Genomic DNA, 19,666 nt, shown 5'->3' with positions numbered 1-19,666 from the left:
CCCACAATATAGAGTTGCAAAATTCACCTTATTTTCCATAAAAAAAACTTTGCTTATATGAAAAATGGAGTTAGTTCCATTAATGATAAACAGGTTGTTTTTGGTGGTATAATTGTTATGTCACAAATGGCATGGCAAATTTTTTAAATCTTTTAATTTGGAAATAATTTTGCTGTTATTGTCATTGTTGTTGAGACAGAGTCTGTATTGTCGCCCAGGCTAGAGTGCAGTGGCGTCATCTCGGCTCACTGCAACCTCTGCCTCCTGGGTTCAAGCGATTCTCCTGCCTCCACCTCTTGAGTAGCTGGGGTTACAAGCGCACGCCACCACGCCCAGCTAATTTTTGCATTTTTAATAGAGACAGGGTTTTACCTATTGGCCAGGCTGGTCTTGAACTCCTGGCGTCAGGTGATCTGCCCACCTCAGCCTCCCAAAGTGCTGGGATTACAGGCTTGAGCCACCGCGCCCAGCGGGAAATAATTTTAAACTTATAAAAACTGCAAAGAACTCCTCTATATCTGTCTTAGTTTGTTTTCTGTTGTTTATAACAGAATACCTGAAACTGGATCATTTATCAAGAAAACGAATTTATTTCTTACAGTTAGAGAGGCTGAGAAGGCCAGCGTTGAGGGGTAGCATCTGGTGAGAGCCTTCCTGCTGGTGAGGACTCTTCAGAGTCCTGAGATGGCTCAGGGCATCACATGGCGAGGGGGCTGAGCATGCTAGCTCAGGTCTCTCTTCCTCTTACAAAGCCACCAGTCCCACTTCCATGATAACCCATTAATCCATTAACCCATTAGTCCACGAATGGATTAATTCATTCATCGGGGAGAGCCCTTATGATCCACTGGCCTCTCAAAACTGTTACACTGGGGATTAAATTTCAACATGAGTTTCAGAGGAGACAAATATTTAAACCACAGCACTACTTTTACTCATGTTTACCTGTTGTTACCATTTTGATTCATCTGTTTTTGCTTTCTCTCTCCTCCTTCCCCCTGTATACACACTTTCTTTAATCATTTGGGAGTTTGTTTTATATATTATAGCTCTTTATCCTGAATACTTCAATGTACCTTACCTGAGATAAGGATATTCTATTGTATAATCATAGCACAGTTACCAACTTCAGAAATTTTGACATTAATATAATACTTTACTATTCATATCCCAGTTTTGGAAATTGAACCAATAATAGGGTCTCTCATAGCATTTTTCCTCCTCCAGTACAGGATGCTGTCTAGAATCATAGTTCCTTATCCTTTCTGTTTCTTACGACATTGTCCTATATATTTTTAAAGAACCCAATCTTTTTTTTTTTAAATAGAATATTCCTCTTTTTTGGATTTTTCTGCTATTTTCTCATTGTTATGCTTCCCCAGCCAGAATACTCTCAGTGATGTTATGCCCCTGCCAGGGTATCACATGTGGACATACCTGATACCATATGCCTTCACTGGTGATGTCAATTTTGATCACCTAGTCAACTGTGTCTGATTTCTCCACTGGAGAGTTACTGTTTTTCTCCCTTCTGATTAATAGGCTATTCTTGGAGACTTTAATACAATGCAAATATGTTGCTTATCAAAAGCTTGCTCTTAGATTTAGCATCCATTCATGGCTTTAGCCTGAATCAATCTTTACTATAATGGTTGCAAAGTAATGATTTTCCAACTCTGAAAGTTTCTCCAGATTTACTAGCTAACACTCAGTATTCTAATATAAGCAAGAACTCTTCCTTTTCTCTCATTTCTTTCTCATCTGTTTATTATCATGCATTATGTTTAAATCATCAACTTGTGAATTTTTTAAATGATTCATTACCCTCAATTATTTTGGTGGTCTAAATATCCCACACTTGGCTGATAGAAGCCCTTTCCAGCTGGCTTCCATTTTCCCCCACCTGCCTCTTTTTTGATAACTTATTTTCTCTCATATAACAAGGTGTTTCAGGCTCACTGTGTAACTTTCCTGGCCTAGCCCTGGAATCAACCATTTGGAGCTCTGGTTACTTTTGGTGAGGAATGGCATTAGAAACCAAGATCTAGGTGCTAGGTATCCTTTTGCTACTGTGAAATTTTTGCTTCTTGGCCCATTCAGTGAACAGTTCTGGAAAAAAAAATGGATTCACATACACATAAACATACATGTACACATATGCATGTACATATACTATATATATTTTGCAGATACTATGAGTTCACACCAATCCCAAGTTCATCCCCATGGGATTCTTCTTGCCTTGCTCCAGTCCATATTTGTATCTCCCATCTTCCATACTGAGAGCCGTGGCTCCCACTAGAGACAGTGTTTTGATGTACGGGACAGTCTCAGCATTGCAGGTCATCTGAATTCCCTGTTTTCTGTCCATTAAGTGCCAGTAATGCCTTCCAGTCATTGTGACAATCAAGAACAACTTCCACATATCCTAAAATGCTTTGTAGGGCCAATACTATACTGTTCTAGTGATCAGACCAGTGTGGACTCATAGTTATACAGCAAGGCGTGTTCAGATGTGCCATATGTGAATTATAAGCAAAGTGCAGTGAAGTACAGATAAAGGAATGACGAATTCCAGGAAAGCTTATTAACACTTTCCTAGGTATGTAGGGAAGATTAGGAAATGAGGCCACTAGGTTTGGTGTCTTGGTGTTGGGTATAGTCAGTCACACAAATCCAGGGAACATTGTCATGGATACCTGAGTAAGCAGTAACTGTTTGCCAAATAATGAGTATAAAAATCTGCAACGGGGCTGCACGCAGTGGCACACGCCTATAATCCCAGCACTTTGGGAGGCTGAGGCAGGCAGATCACTTCAAGTCAGGAGTTCAAGACCAGCCTGGCCAACATGGTGAAACCCCGTCTCTACTAAAATTACAAAAATTAGCCGGGTGTGGTGGTGCACACCTGTAATCCCAGCTACTACGGAGGCTGAAGCAGGAGAATCGCTTGAACCCGGGAGGCAGAGGTTGCAGTGAGCCAGAGATCACGCTGCTGCACTACAGCCTGGGCGACAGAGCTGACTCTGTCTCAAAAAAATAAGTCTGCAATGAGTAAATATCACATAGAGACATTTGTTCCCTTTTCTCAGTTAAGACTAGTTTTCTTGGAAAAGCAGTACTAGCCACCATTTACTGAATTATTTCTTGCCACCGTGACAGCTGTCCCCTCTGCCTAGAATATCTTTGTACATCCTGAATCTCTCCAGTCAGAATCGATGTTTCCTGCCCTATATTCTTTCAGCACTTTGTGCCTTCCTTGTGTATGATGTGCTGAAGTCTGCACTTGGGAGGCCGACTTCTGGGTGTCAGTCCCAGTTCTGCGGCTTTCAGCTGTCACACTCGGTTTCTGTGCCTATAAATTAGAGATGATGGTAATGCCTGCCTCTCCGTCTGACATGCAGGTGCTTCAGAAATATGTGGACTGAAGAGTCCTTAGGCCCCTTGTTTTTAGCCCTATATAAAACGTGTGAGGTGAAATAAGGTTTTGGAACTCACACTGCTTGGAAGAAAGAAAGCTTTTGAGACTTTCCTACTGTGTACTGGAAGGTAATTATTGCCGCTTTTTTCAAAATGGACATTGTTTTCGGTTTTACTCGACCTCGCTACTTGCTTTCCCTCATTTTTATTTGAGCGTTTGGGTTGAGCTCCTGGCACTTAGCAGGGAGGCCGCATGATAGGGAGAGCGCCCGTGGCTCCAGCTCTGGAGATGGGACAGTAGGTGGCAGTGTGGCCCCTGCGGGAATCCGCCGCCCCGCGGGTGGAACGCGGCGAGTGGGCGCGGGGCTGTCGGGTAGCGTGCGCGGGGGGCTGTCGGGTAGCGTGCCCGCGCAGGGCCGCGCCCAGCATGTGGAGCGCTGTGATTGGGCGCCGCCAGCCGGAGGGCCGTGAGGTGCTCGGAGCGGGCTCGCTGATTGGGGGAGGGAGGAGGGCCGATATGAGGCTTTCGCCGCTCCCATCCCCATTGGAGAAAGAGGCAGCAAGGGACATTGCGGCGTGTGGGTGTGAGTTTCATCTGCCAGAGCGCCCTCTCCCCTGGCCGTGCCCTGCCGGGGGCGGGGGGGGGGGGACGGATGGCTAGAGAGACGTTCTGGCCTCTCGGAGTGGGCGTGCGGTTCCGGTGCTCCCTGTCTTCGTCCTGGTGGCTGACTGTGCCAGAGAGCTCCTCGGGGAGGGCCCTAGCGTGAGGGCAGTTTCCCAGCGCCGGGGCCGCGGTGGACGCCAGTGCCGCTGTCTAGGACCTGCGCCCGCTCTGCGTCCCGAGGGCCCCGGCGCGAACGTCAGAACGCCGTCCCGTTCTTCGCTCTCAGCAGCCAGCCAGGGCCGCTGCCAGTTCCACTGTGGAGAGGAGGAAACCGGGCGCGAGCCTCACTTTCCTTTCCGCCCAAAAAGCTTTCTCAGTGATTGCTGTAGTACCTGAGACTCTACCATAGGATCTTCCGCCTACATTAAAGTAGTCGATTTCTTCTTTAAAATACTTTTTTATTGGAGTATAATATACATACTGAAAAGTGTGCAAGTCATAATATAGACATTGATGAATTATCACAAAGCGAGTAAACCTGTGTAGGAAACAGGGCATTCCTACCATTCCAGAAGCCCTTATTGTGGCCCCCACTTAGTCTCTCCAAAGGTAACCGGTATCCTGACTTCTAACGCCACAGATTTTTTTTTTTAAATGTTTTAACATTTGAAGATGTAGACACCTTGGTATAAGGAGCCCCCTTTACCCATCACCTGGCTTCAACAATGATCAGCTGTTAGTCTTTATTACTGTTTCCCCATCCCGATGGTTTGGATAATTTTGAAGGAGATCCCAGGCAGTAAGTCATTTCATCCGTAAATATTTTGATACAGATCTCCAAAAGACAAGGGTGCTTTTCAATACCATTGTCACACCTAAAATATTAATAGGGTTGTAAATGTCACGAAATATCCAGTTAGTGTTCAGATATCCCTGATACTCTTATTTTTATTTTAGACAGAGTCTTGCTCTTGTCGCCCAGGTTGGAGTGCAATGGCACGATCTCAGCTCGCTTAAACTTCCTCCTCGCAGGTTCAAGCGATTCTCCTGCTTCAGCCTCCCGAGAAGCTGGGTTTACAGGCGCCCGCCACCATGCCCGGCTAATTTTTGTATTTTTAGCAGAGATGGAGTTTCACCTTTTTGGTCATGCTGGTCTCGAACTCCTGACCTCATGATCCGCCCACCTCGGCCTCCCCAAGTGATGGGATTACAGGCGTCAGCCACCGCTCCTGGCTCAGGTATCCCTGATACTCTCATAATTTTTTTTTATGATTTGGTTGAATCAGGATCCAAATAAAGGCTCGTATAATACAATTGGTTGCTATGTGCCCCCGTTAACTCTTTCTGAATCTTTTTAATAGCAACATACAGAAGTAGAGAGAGTAGAATAAACCCCTATGTACTGTCACCCAGCTCTAGCAATTATCAATTCCCTACCAGTGTTGTTTCATCAACTCCCCACCTGTTCACCAGATTACTTTTTTAACAAACTTAATTATCGGGTTATTTTATATGTATTTTGATATGTACCTCTAAAAGATAAGGATTTTTAAAAACGTAACATCGTACTATTCTAAAAAACTAGTACTTCTGTAATATTAAATATTCCATTAATGTTCGCATTTTCCCAAACGTCTTATAAATTTCTTTTTAATTTAGTTTTTTGAAATGTGATCTAGATAAGGTCCATCCATACCTTGCAATGTGTTGAGTTGTCTCAAGTATCTTAGTTTGTAAGTTTCTTGCAATTTATTTATTTAACAAAACAGGTCTTTTTTGGAGTTTCCCACATTCTAGATTTGCTGATTTCATCCTTATTGTGGTGTTTAGCGTGTTCCTCTGCTTTCCATATGTCCTGTGAAACTGGTAGTTGGAGAAAAGGGCTTGATCAGATTCAAGACTTTTTATTTTCTTTTTCTTTTGGTATAAATACTTCATAGTAAGTGTTTACTTTTGTCAGTAAGCACACAGCATTTGGTTGCCCCTCTGCGAAGTTAAAGGCCATTCATGATCTTTACTTAGATTTGTTATTTCATTTGAAGCTGCATACTATTGCTGTTTAAATTCTATCATTTCATTTATTACCTAGGAAATTTTTATGACAGAACTTCCATTCATCAATAGTTTACTTACCCTGAATACAGTTTGTATATGAGTTAGCTTTCAAAATAACTTGCAAAAATGATGAATGAGGACTTTTTAAAATGTCATTAAGAACTCATGGATTTAAATAATTGAGACATTTTAATCCATTGCTGTTGATACTTTTATTGATAGGGCCATAGTTCAACTGAGCTCTGTAGAGCCCTGGGCTTTCCTACTTCAATCAGATTTCAACTTTTGATTGTTTCTGTACTGGGCTTCCCTTTGGCTAAAATAAACACTGAGTTAAAGCATTGTCTCTGAAATTCCTCCACTAACTTGCTGATTTGTTGGGGACTTACAGGGTAAAAGTTAATCAACATTTACTAGTTAACAGAATAGGATCCACTGTGAACAGGACTCAGGAGAAAACCACTGGAGAACTGGGTAGGGTGCTGGTAGGAGGGCAGGCCCTATGGGGAAGCTCCCTGAGTTCCATGAGAGAAAGTTTTCTTGAGTCTTTCTGACAAGGAGTGAGCACTCAGGTGACTTGAGCTGAATTGGATTCATGAGCCCTACTGGATTAAATATTTTATTTCTGATTTTTCAAATCACAAAGTATGGGACACGTTTTGGTTTGGGTTACTGTTTTGCTTGTTTGTGTTGGTTTCTGTTGGTTTGTTGGTTTGTTTTTGGAGAACCTCCTTTTTGAATCCAAAGAGTATTTCATTGACATATTTGCATTCAGGTCTGTCTCTTACAGACACTTCTTCCATTTTAGCTGAGATTTAGTTTTGCTGTGTCATTTCAGCTGTAGAGGCCTTTGGCTTTTTGCATGAATATTTCAGATCCTGCTCTTGAGGCCTGATGGAGATTTTCTGAAGTCTGCTTTCTTAACTTTTGTCAGTTCTGTATTTGCATCTCTGTGGCATCTATTCATTTTCCAGTTTTCATATTTGCCAAGTTCTAGAGATGGGTCTGACTTGTGCACATCACCATTGTTTAGTCTCATTAGTATATATGTACACAAAGCTTGCTTTCATGTTTTTCTTTTATTGGATTTATATGTTAAAGCTTCTGGTGACAGACAAATAGAAGGAAGTCTAAAAATCTATGTCCAAATTGGTTGCTAGGCTAGTTTTCCATACTTCCTTCTGTATATTCAATGCATGGTATATGTCATGTGTCCTCGTTTTTCTTTTAAAATGTGGGAAACAAAAGCAGTTTCAGCCTGTATTTTTCAAGATCAGTTATTCTAGGAAGGACAATAATAATCTGTACCTGTTTCTTTATTATATAAATTAGGTAAGGTATGCGGATGACCATAAGCCCAGGAAGAGTTTAGTGTTGTCTGAAAGGTTAACAGTAATGTGCAGTTATGTAGAAAAGAAAAACTGAAACCATTTCTCGCCTGAAGCTACAAGGATTCAATAAAGGATTCATATTTTTCTTCAGTGACCTTCATTATCACAACTTTGCCCCAGAGACCACACTCTTTTATAAGAGGCTTGTTTTTCAACACATCTCTACTACAGATTTTGTGACAGAATTTTATGTACTGTGAAGCTGTGTTACTTTGGTGTGCACCAGGTTAAAATTATCTTGGCAAAATGAATTTTTGGTCATTATGTAGTGACCCACATAATCTATAAAACTGCTTTTTGCCTGTAATCTATTGTGTTTGATATTAATACAACTGTATCAGCTTTATTTTGGCTTCCTAGTGTGTTTTTAATAATTTTCAACTCTTCTGTGTTTATATGATTTATATAGCTAGCTTTTATATTTTTAACCAATCTGATAATCATTATCTTTTAACTAGAAAATTTCGTCTATTTACGTTGTCATTTCATGATTACCAATATAATTGGATTTATTTCTGTCACATTTTGTGATTGGTTTCATCTTTCTTTTTTTTCTTTCTTTTTTATTTTTGGATTGATTTTTACTTTTGGATTGTTTTTGTTTTTTACGTTTTTTTCCCCTCCACTGGTCTGGAGATTATATCCTCTACTTTTTTAGAGATTGTTGCCCTTTAACTTCTAAAATGCATATTTAGCTTAAATTGTAATGCTCATCACACTCTACTATCCTTTAGGACACCTTAGGTCCACACACACACACATCTAACCATATGCTCTTGTCTAATAATAAAGTTTTATCCATTAAAACACATATAACATTATTTTAAAGTCAGTTCCCCCCCAGTTTAACCAATTTTATTGAGTTCTAAAAAGTTCCTTTAGTATTTGTTGCTAATACATTTTCTGTTTTTGTTTGTCCAAAAATGTCTTCATTTTGCCCTTATCTTTTTTTCTTTTTTTTTTTTTCTGAGATGAGGTCTTGCTGTGTTGCCCAGACTGGCCTCCAACTCCTGGGCTTAAGTGATCCTCCCACCTCAGCCTCCTGAGTAGCTGGGTCTACAAGCACATGCCAGCATACCCGTATTTTGCCCTTATTTTTTAAAGATAGTCTTGCTAGATATGCAATTTTAGGTTGATAGTTTATACTTGCAACATTTTGAACATTTTATTCTATTTTCTGGATTTTATCATTCCTATTGAGAAAACACCTGTTAGTATAGTTGTTTCTTTCTTTGTAATTTCTCTTTTCTTTCTGGCCACTTTTGAGATCCTCATTCATCATTTTCAAAATAATAATTTTACTTTTTTGACTTGAGATTGTATACATATCCTGAATCTAGAAACCTATATTTTTATCAATTCTGAAAAATTCTCATCATTGTCTCGTCATACATTCTTATTCATTTTTCTATATCTTATATGCCCTTTTACAGTTCTCATTTTTATCTTTGCAGCATTCTGTGTAATTTATCTGCCTTTCAGTTCACTCTCACTTCACCTGTGTCTAACCTGCTTTTTAACTTATTCATTGTTTACTTTTTACAGCTTTGATGAGGTATTCTTCACATAAACTATGCATATTTAAATGTACAATTTGATCAGTTTTGACGAATGTACAGGTGTATATGTCCATTAAGTCATCTCCACGATCAAGATAATGAGCATATCTGTCACCTGCCAAAGTTTTCTCCTGTTCTTTAACCCTTTTCTCCTTCCGCTTCCGGCCCTATACCCCAAATTCCCAGGCAACCATGGATATGCTTTTTTGTCACTATAGAATAGTTCACATTTTTTAGAATTTTATAAAGTAAAGTCAACTCTTTAAACAAAATTCTCAGCTTGATATATTTTGGATCACAAAAGAAGAGTGGATTAAATCCCCAAAGAGGCATGAGGGCTGACTTTGTAGTTTATAATCTTCAGGGGACAAGTGTCCTGGTTGTTTACTTTTTAGGGTGCATTACTGTAGTGATAAGTTTTACCTTTTCACTTCAGGTGTAGTTCCCCTAGGTGGTCCTGGCTTTACCTGAGGATCTCTGAACAAGCTTCTCATCTTACAAGTATTGGTTTTATCCTCTGTTCCCCATAGGTCACTGAAACTAAAGCTCTCCGTCACTGTAGATCATCACATGCTCTCAAAAGGACTGCTCCCCTCAAAGGGACTACTCCCCTAAACACTCCAAGTTTGTGTTTCCATCTTGCCTTTGGCCTCTGACAGTTACATCTACCTTCTTGAAAGCTCAGTCATATATTTGGGGGAAAACTGATATTTTGTTTTATTTTTATAGTAGGAGGAACTTTTTTAACATATTTAATTCATTTTATTCCAGCAATGGAATTCCTATTCAGTATCTTCTTTGAGCTTAGGAGCAACATCTAAGACTTCTTTTGTGTTCCTCCCATGGTTGTTCCCAAACATAACTGACATGCTTGATTGGCTACAATCTTCTGGGGCTATTGTTTAAGTCTCTCGCGCTACCTCAAACCCAGAGAATTAGAGCCTCCCTGTGGGTGAAAAGAATCCTAGGAATCTGAAGTTTTAAAGCCCCTCAGGCAATCTGAGTCCTCACCCAGGCTTGTGGGCCATTGCACTCTTACTGGGAATAGTGCAGGGTTCTCAATAAAATCTTGTATATTCTGAGATCGTTAATAGTATTGCTTTCTTCAAATGGGAAGGGCATTTTTAGTATACATTTTATTTTCTGGACATACTTCCACATTGTCTGTCTAGCTTTAAGTTTTGTTAAATGAAGAATTCAAATTTCAGATCTATTTTCCCATATAGTCTGTTGTCCACAACCATCAGCCACAGTATGTATTCCTGAAGAGCTGAATAGCAAGCAAAAAAGTATCTTCTTTGGCACATCTCTTTGAACAAAACCTGGGCATCTGCTGGCCCCTCACTGAAACATGAGGTGGGATTTTGACTATGGAAGCCCACAGTCCAGAAGCCTGTGGCGCTGGCCCTCTGCACACCGCAGCTGTCCCAGCTTTCCTGGCCGTCCCTGCTCTGTGCAGTTTTCTGCCGCATTCATCATGGCAGTGCTATACTGTGAGGTGATTGGCCGCATAATATATTTAGCAGCAAACCTTTCTCTGACTTGGAAAATGCAAATGTTATTCATTAGCTGCTGGCTCTGCAGCTGTTACCTTTTCTGAGGCTCCAGCCAATTTCACTTGACTAAAGATGCCTTGGTGCGAAGGATTCACATGCAATCTTGAGTTACCACACTACAGAGGTGATCAGTGAAGCCACCTCATTCCAGAGTTTGGTTATACATTGTGCATGATGTGAAACCCACAAACAAATGATGGATTTTTCATTTTAATTAGGCCATAGATCCTGATCTTGCTATTTTAAGTTAAATTGTAAATTTCGGGTAGAGGGAGGTAATTTCTCATATTGCCTCTCATCTAAACACAAGAGCCTTCATTATGAAATGATCAAAAGATTTGCCATTATGAGAGAGACATTTAACATCTGTAAGCAAGTAGATTGAATGCTATTAAGTTGCCTTAGTGTGAAGGGGCTTTAAGGACTTTTTTGTTTTTATTTTGCTTTAATCACTTGGCTTCAATCCCTTTAAGATAGTCATAAGAAAAGCTAATCGCTTTTATATTGTATCAAGTTCTAAAGTTCTAAAGTTGTTTTCCCCCAGTAGGTACTGAGTCATTGAGATCAATCCCTCAGGGAAAAAAGAGAGGGAAAAATGGTTAAATGCACAACAATAGGTTTTCAACAAATACTTATTACTTGATCATTTCTGGTGTGTCCTTATTACTTGATACCAATTTCTTCCACCAGGGAGCAAACAAACCTTGGAAACCCAATTGCTTTTTTCTTTCTTCCATTTCTTCCTTTGATTCATTTCTTTAGGTATTTACTAGGTGCCTTTTGTGGAACTCTTTTAGGGACTGAGAATGTGTGTATTAGTAATTACATTTATTTTATTTTTGGTGTAAGAGACAGAAAAAACAACACAGATTAGCATTTGTTGGTTTTTATCCTGATTGGCTGATTTATCTTTTAAAAGGCTCACTCAGACTGCTGGGTGGAGATTAGATAATAAGAGTGGGGACAGTAGTTAAAACAAGGTCAGGAGATGAGAGATACTGGTGGCTTAGCAGTAGTGGTGATGAGAAATATATAGTTATTTTTCAAATCTAGAGGCTATAGGATTTACTGACAAATTGGTTATAGAGTGTGAAAAGAATGGAGTCAAGGATGATGCCTACATTTTTGGCCTCAGTAAACCAGCCAATGTGGTGGTCATTTACTGAGATAGGAAAAGCAGATTGAGAGCGGAAGGTTGAGGAAATAAGAGAACATGTGATGTTTAGATACCTGTTAGACACCCAAATGGAAATAGCACCTATGTAATTGGAAATGCAAGTCTGGAGTTAAAGGGAGAAGTCAGGGTAGGTATGTACATGTGGAGCCAACCATCTGTAGGTGATGGTTAAAGCCGTGGCAGAGAATGAGATCACCTAGGGACCGAGCATAGATAGAAAAGGGAAGTCTGCAGTCTACTGCTGAGTCCTAGAGGCACTCCAATGTTTAGAAGTCAAGGAGAGGAGCTCCTGCAAATGAACACAAGAAGGAGAGAAAAAAGAGAATATTTTGTGAAGGATAGAATGGTCAACTGTATCAAATGATAGAAGTCAAGTAAGATGAGAACAGAAAATTAACCACTGGATTTTAACAATGTGGCAGTGGTTATTGGCGTCAGTGGAATGTGTTGAAGACTGGGAGCTCGGGAGGTAGTAACAGCTGTATCTAAGATGACTCTTTTTAGCAGTCTTGCTGTTAAGAGGAGCAGAGAAAAGGAGCCATAACAGTAGGAAATATGAGGGCAAGGGAGGGCTTTTTTGTTTAACAAAAATAACAGAATAGAGGACACAGAATATGGGCACAGATGCTAGTAACCTGGTAGACATGATGCTAGAAGGATAAAGTTCTCTTTGGATTGCTTCTGTTTTCTCAGTGAAATGAGACACAAAATCATGAGCTGAGAGTGAGGAGAAGGGGAAAGAGGATATTGTAAATTTGAAAAGCAATGACAAGATGTGAAGTAAACATTTTGGAGAGTATGCTGCCTAGGATTTCAGATATTTTCAGACTCTGAGATAAAAGTGTGATCTCAGAAATACCAAGTATTCCTATGGATGTTCTGCTGAAAGTAACCAAAATAGAAATCATTCAGGCCAAAAATCATTAAGGATAACCAGAGTGCTGCTCTGATTTGTTCAGGGTAGGTATAAAAGTCACTTGATAAATTTCAATTTTTAAATGTTTTGAATAGCTAATGTACACCTATAACCTGATATATAGCTAATATATTTCAGAATACAAAAGGAATAAATGTGTAAGCAATGAAGAGTATTCTTCCCTGGATCTCCCGTCATCTAATTTCTTTTTTTTGGCGGGGGGGAACCTATCAGGAAATACACTTGCTTGTGTCTCCTTCCAGAAATATTTTATTGATCCTTTCCCCGCCCCTCCCCATCCCAGGCCTTTTTTTTTCTTTTATTTTTTTCTTTCATGAGCTAATTATATTGGACTTCTTTATTTCCACTTTTATTTTAGATTCAGGGAGTACATGTGCAGGTTTGTTACATGGGTATATTGCATGGCACTGAGGTTTGGGGTATAAGTGATTTCACCATCCAGGTACTAAGCATAGGTAGTTTGTCAGCCCTTGCCCCCTTCCCTCTCTCCTGCCTCTAGGAGTCCCCAGTGTCTACTGTTCCCATGTTTATGTCTGTGTATACCCAGTGCTTACCACCCACTTGTAAATGAGAACATGTGGTATTTGGTTTTCTGTTCCTGCGTTAATTTACTTAGGATAATGGCCTCCAGCTGCATCCATGTTGCTACAAAGGACATGGTTTCATTTCTTTTTATGGCTGTGTAGTATTTCATGGTGTATATGTACCATATTTTCTGTATCCAATTCACCATTGTTAGGTTGATTCCATGTCTTTGCTATGGTGAGTAGTGCTGCAGTGAACATTGAGTGCGTATGTCTTTTTGGTAGAATATTTTATTTTATTTTCGGTATGTACCTAATAATGGGATTGCCGAATCAAGTGGTAGCTCTGTTTTAAGTTCTTTGAGAGATCTCCAAACTGCTTTCCACGGTGGCTGAATTAATTTACATTCTTACCAAAAGTGTATAAGTATTTCCTTATCTCTGCACCCTTGCCAGCATCTGTTATTTTTTGACTTTTTAATAATAGCCATTCTGACTGGTGTGAGATGGTATCTCATTGTGGTTTTTATTTGCATTTCTCTGATGATTAGTGATGTTGAGCATTTTTTCCTATGTTGGTTGGTTGCTTGTATGTCTTTTGAGAAGTATCTGTTCATGTCTTTTGCCCATTTTTTAATGGGGGTATTTGGTTTTCGCTTGTTGAATTGTTTAAGTTCCGTACGGATTTTGGGTGTTAGACCTTTGCCGGATGCATAGTTTGTGAATATTTTCTCCCATTCTGTAGATTGTCTGTTTACCCTGTTGATAGTCTTTAGTTTAATTAGGGTCCCACTTGTCAATTTTTGTTTTTGTTGCAATTGCTTTTGAGGACTTAGTCATAAATTCTTTCTGAAGGCCGATGTCCAGAATAGCATCTCCTAGGTTTTCAAATTGATCCATTTTTTAAAAGCTAAATACATGCTAAGAAGTTTTTTTAAAATAATTCTCAACCCAATTAAATCATTTTTTAAATGTTTTAAAGAATATTTTTTCCTCTTTATATAAAAATAATTTCTAAAAAGCAAGAAAGAACATCTCTTTTAATACTTCATGTTGGCAGCCATCTGGCAAGAATTGTAAAAAAATATGTATCTTTAACAAGGTTTTTTTTCTTTTTTTGTCTTCACAGCTGATCTTGCATCTTTAATGGATAAAACATTTGAGAGAAAGTTGCCTGTTAGTTCTTTAACAATATCACGGGTAAGAAAATTTTAACATATATATTTTCCAAGAACAAGGAAGAAAGCCAGAAAGGCCCTTCATGTAGATGAGGCTGTGTCAATAAAAAATAGTTTGCATAGGAAATATTTTTTGAGAGTATGGTATGTTTTTATAGTTACTAATAGATATTTTATAGTGTAGTAGCAGATTTCTTTGGCTGAAATAAAAGGTAATACATTTACCAGATTCTGATATCAGTAATCAGTTTTATGTATCTGATTTATTTTTTTCAGGATATGACATTCTGCTGTATGATACCATCAGTTTTTTTAAGTTGATACATCCTTCACAGTAATGATATTTACCCGTTAGTATTGGAAGTGTTTTTGGTAGCCAAGAAAGTCTGTAAAAGAATGAATATTAATGCTAAAGTTAAACTGCAGCAGAGTGATGGGTGGAAGAATAATGTTAGGTTAGGAATCAGGAATAGTAACCATTACTGAGCACCTTCTGTGCCAGTTTTGAATGTATTAGTTCCTTAACATACATTATTTTTTTAATTCTCACTGCTCCCTATGCAATAAGCAGTCTACGTAAGACATGGTTTAATAACTTTCCCAAGTTCACACAGCTTGTAAGTGTGGAAAAACTGAGATTCAAACCCAGATATCTAGGTTCTCTTCTGTTGCCTGCTTCAAATATATCTGGGCTTGTCTTTATCATGAATTCACTTTATGATATTGGGCAATGAGACCCCTTTCAGTTTTCTCATTTTCAGCATGGGTATGGTTGCATCTTCCTCCCAGGGAATAATGGGATGCTAAAATGAGATTTTAGCTGTGAAAACTTATTACAGAAATTAATGGCACCATAAAATTTAAAATATTGTTAAATATGGAAGAGAGAGAGGAAAGAAATTACCTTTCTTTTGAATCCTGGTCCTTTCTTTCTGCCTTTTAGTTGAGAAACAATTTTACTGGTCATAAGTTACATTTAATTTAATAGACTCATAATTGGCGTATTGGAGGAGAATGGAAAGGCCATTTGTTCATCCCTTACACGATGGGTAAAACTTCTGTATGCCATAATACCTGGTATTTATTTAGGTAGTACTTCAAGGTTTACAGCTTTTTTGTACATTTTCTCATTGGTGCCTTATACTCTTCGAGGCCATTGCCTTTATCCTATTTATGCAGATGGAGCAACCAAGTCCCAGAGGGGCTATGCCATCTGTTTATGCCATACAGCAAACAATCAGAGCTGTTTCTTAAGCTCAGGTTCTGTGTTTGAACCACATTTTATATGCGCTTAATGGATTTCTAAGTCAAGTCCAGAAGTGCTAGGCATTTTTAGAAAGTCCCCCTCTTTTTACTCTCCTCTCTTTCTTTTGTGAGGTTTTCATTATATTCACAACATGCATTGTCTTCTACGCTTTTGTTTTTTTCTTTTTTGCCTCTGAGTCTCTATTTTAAAATAGAATCTGTGTTTGGAATAATCCTTTTTATTTGTTTATTTGGACCATAGTTAATGAGCATACTCAGAGATTTTATGGTTTGAAGGGAGAGTTTGTTGGTAAGTTTACTGTTACATAGCAGAGCTTAAATCAAAGTAGGAAAAATGGTTGTAAGACTGAGTTCTCTAAATTTAGATGTTTATATTCTGGGCAATAGTTTTTTAGCCATCAGAGTCTTCATTCTTTCAGCCGTATGTTCCCATGTTTGGAACATAATGAAAATAATATCAGGGTTTAAAGATAAAGGAAAAAATAGGTAACTAGTTATAATCAGTGGAACACTCTCCTTGTTCTGAGCAAGGTTCATGTTTGGCTTTCAATCCATTTTCTGATCAAGGTTATTCTACACATAGAAAAAGAGAAGCCATTGTATATTCTTTGTTTGCATTGGCATAAAGGGGTTTCAAGGATGGAGCCATATCACGTGAACGTTGTTCCACTAAGCATCACCATCGTTCCAATAAAATGGGTGTCCTGTGTTTTCTAAGGTCATTGTGTGATCTAGGCCCTAGGCCAAATATATGACATAATTTATATTCAACCAAAGATTTCTTTTTCTGTCTTTTAGCTTATAGACAACATTTCCTCTCGGGAAGAGATAGATCATGCAGAGTATTACCTTTACAAGTAAGTTTTCCATTTGATTTGGCTATGTACTCTGTGATTTCACACCCCTTCTTTACATAAAAGTTGGTATATGTTATGTATAATTTTGACACCTTCTAAGTTTACATTTTAAAGATCTTTTCATATGAGTATAGAGAGAGTTTCTGATTTTTTATAACTGCATTTTATTCCATACTGTGAGTTTATTATTTAAACCAGTTCCCTTTTTATGGACCTCTAGGTTGTTCCATTTTTTGTATTGTATACAATGTTATAATTGATAATCTTGTACATATGTAATTTTTCACCTAATTTTCATGAGTATATATATCTATAGTTTTAATCGCTGTTGACAAATTGCTTTCTGTTGAAGTTTTTACATTCCCACTAGCAAGGTATGAGAGACATGTATTTTTACAGCTTGGCCAATAGTTAGGTATTTTCACATGTTTGCATTTTTTTGCCAATCTGATAGGTGAAAATTTATACACACACACACACACACACACGAGTTGAGTATCTCTTATCTAAGATGCTTGAAACCAGAAGTGTTTCAGATTTTGGACTTTTTTAGATTTTTGAATATTTGCATTATACTTACTGTTTGAATACCTCTAATTCGAAAATCCACAATGCTTCAGTGAGCATTTCCTTTGAACATCATGTTGGTGCTCAAAAAATTGTGGATTTTGGATTAGAGATACTCAATCTGTATGTATATCTCTTCTCTCCTTTTATTTTTTTATAGGTGGAATTATACCCGATGTGAACTGTTTATGTACCTATTTTCAGTTAACACTGTTTTGAAACCTTTTCTACATTACCACATTTACTTCATTCTTTCTCACAGTTGCTAACAGTTCCATTGTGAACTACCCACAAAACTCAGCCGTGTGTACAAAAAGTATGTTCAGTACAACATCATTTATGGTAGCAAAAGACTGAAACAACCTAATGCACATTAAATAAAGAACTGGTCAAACAAGTATCTGTCAGAATTGTACCTTACAACTAAATTTTTATTGTGATTTCAGTTTTAAAAATCTGATATGTGATTTGTTCCAGTTCCTGTATTCCAAAAATAGACTCAGATTGAAATTTTAAATGTTTCCAGTAAGCATTGCATTAGAGTTTCCCATTTGATCTTGCTTGTTTTGATCAAGAGAATTTTTAGTTATTTCTGTCTAGATGCATTTTTATTTTTTCGTTGTTGTTGTTTGGGGGGTTTTTTGGGGAGTAGTTTTTTTCTAGATGCATTTTTTAAAACTTACTGGATTTTAGTGAAAATATATTCATTTTTCTTTGATTTTGCTAAATAATAATTAGGCTTCTTTTTTTTTAATTTCTGAATTGGGTAGATGCTACCACTTTTTGGGTATTTTCTATTTAAATGTAAACCTCAAGTAGGCTAGATTCCACACCTTAAAAAAACATTTATTTTAAATCTCAGATTGGCTTTAACAATATCCTAAGTTGAAATTTTAGGTCCTAACTTAGTTGCAAGTCATCTTAGTTGTGAGTGTCCTCTTATACTTCATTAGGATAAAGATAAACGAACCCCTTGATGAGAGCTGGCCCTGCCTTCCTTTAGTGGCTCTTTGGGACTGTAGGGCTGCTTTGGTAGTTATTTTTTGTCTGTGGTGAAGGGTGTATTTGGGCTGGCATCTGGCCAGTTCTCAGATTTTTATTTATAACAAAATGCAGAACATAGTTTCAATTTCTAAATATAAACTGTTTTTTAGAATTTCATCCTGTGAGATACAGTGCCATAGTGTTGGGAGAAGTATGTTCCAAATTCATGAGTACTTCTGTAGCATATAATTGATTTCAGTGACTCAGCATTTCAACAAGTATTTACCGAGCACCTATTATGTGCACAGGCCCTGTCCTGGGTGCTGGATATCTAATGTTGAATAAGTTAGACATTCTCCAAGTATTACTGAAAAGTTGAAATTCTGTTTTTAAGACCTTCTATGATTAATTCTTCACATGATGTTCAGTTTTGTGTGGCCTAGGGTATAACTGAAAGTTTCGTAAGATCACTACGTCCTATTTCCATATACATCAAATAAAAGACTCTTGTCCATCATAAATCTGAGCCACTGTTTAATTGGACATCCCATTTTTTGCTTTAATCAAAACTAGTTCTTTAGCTATGATTTATCATTTATCTTAGTTCTTTCTCCTCCCTTCCATTACCAAGAAAATTGACTCTCTTTTTATCAGCTTTTTTTTTTTTTAAGACAGAAATGTTTTTATGACTTCATGTGCTTGTATATATATGAGACTAGGTAGAACTCTACAAAGCTGCATCGAAACAGTGGAGATTGGCTGGGTTCTCTCATTAGCTAAGTGCCTCACTCTTGCTTTCCACCCTTAGAGAATATACAGAACATACTTATGCCTTAGCAAAATTAAAAATTACAAGTCATAAACTCTTGGGGTTTCTCTCAAGTAATCAAAATCAGGGATGTTAATCCTGAAGACACCAAGGACTTACTACTATGTGATATTTCTACCAGTTAGGCCTTCAGTCGTTATGATGCCTAACATCTCCTCATGGGATGACTTTAGACATCTCGGAGCAGACTTACAATTCCAGGTCTAAGGTGAGGAAATGAAAAAGGAACTTCTTAATTTTAGACAACTCACAGCTTGCAGGCCTGGGGTTAGGATTTCTCAGTCCTTAAGCAGTACCGTCTTTAACAGTGAAGCTGAAGCCCACAGGAGAACTTTTGCATTGGTTCACCTCTTTCTCTGACATAACCTGTGAACACCAGGCTCTGCTAGCAGGAGTGTAGCTGCCACATCTTCTCCTCTTCTAATGATCAAATTTCTACAATTATTATGTAAAGTCTAGAGCCAAAGAAGTTTAGAAACCTTGAATGATCAGTGAAGAGCTGATTGAGCTTCTGCCATTGCATCAGGCATACAAGTAAACAGTTCCAAGTTCCAGCAGCTCAGGGTGCTGCTGGTACCTGCCAGCTTATTATCACCCTATCATCCCAGCAGAAGATTTGAAGTTTTGAATCCCCGAAAGTACATAGGCTTAAATGTTTAGGGACTTCAACATTAAAGGGATCTTTTAAGGAGAGATAGAAAGGCTGCTATTCAGACAGCAGGCAGGAGAACAAATTTCTAAGTACTTTTATTTGGGCCATGG

General features: G+C 38.3%; 1 protein-coding gene across 5 annotated transcripts in view; it reads left to right on the top strand.

Annotated features, from left to right (window-relative positions):
* The window catches only part of MRPS27 (mitochondrial ribosomal protein S27), a 107,863-nt gene that overhangs the window by 6,904 nt on the left and 81,293 nt on the right, over positions 1–19,666 (top strand). For 2 of the 5 annotated variants that reach the window (XM_032145296.2, XM_058433920.1), the window contains 2 exons: positions 14,353–14,423; positions 16,466–16,524. In XM_032145296.2, the coding sequence (XP_032001187.1) occupies positions 14,353–14,423; positions 16,466–16,524 (130 nt within the window). Of the gene's footprint in view, positions 1–3,981; positions 4,005–4,981; positions 5,263–14,352; positions 14,424–16,465; positions 16,525–19,666 lie in introns of those variants that run through there. The other 3 variants (XM_058433922.1, XM_058433921.1, XM_058433923.1) reach the window with 3 other exon arrangements.

This window comes from Hylobates moloch, unplaced genomic scaffold (genome assembly GCF_009828535.3).
Source record: "Hylobates moloch isolate HMO894 unplaced genomic scaffold, HMol_V3 SCAFFOLD_23, whole genome shotgun sequence".
In the NCBI taxonomy this organism is placed as follows: domain Eukaryota; kingdom Metazoa; phylum Chordata; class Mammalia; order Primates; family Hylobatidae; genus Hylobates; species Hylobates moloch.
This window is presented reverse-complemented; position numbering and strand designations above follow the sequence as displayed.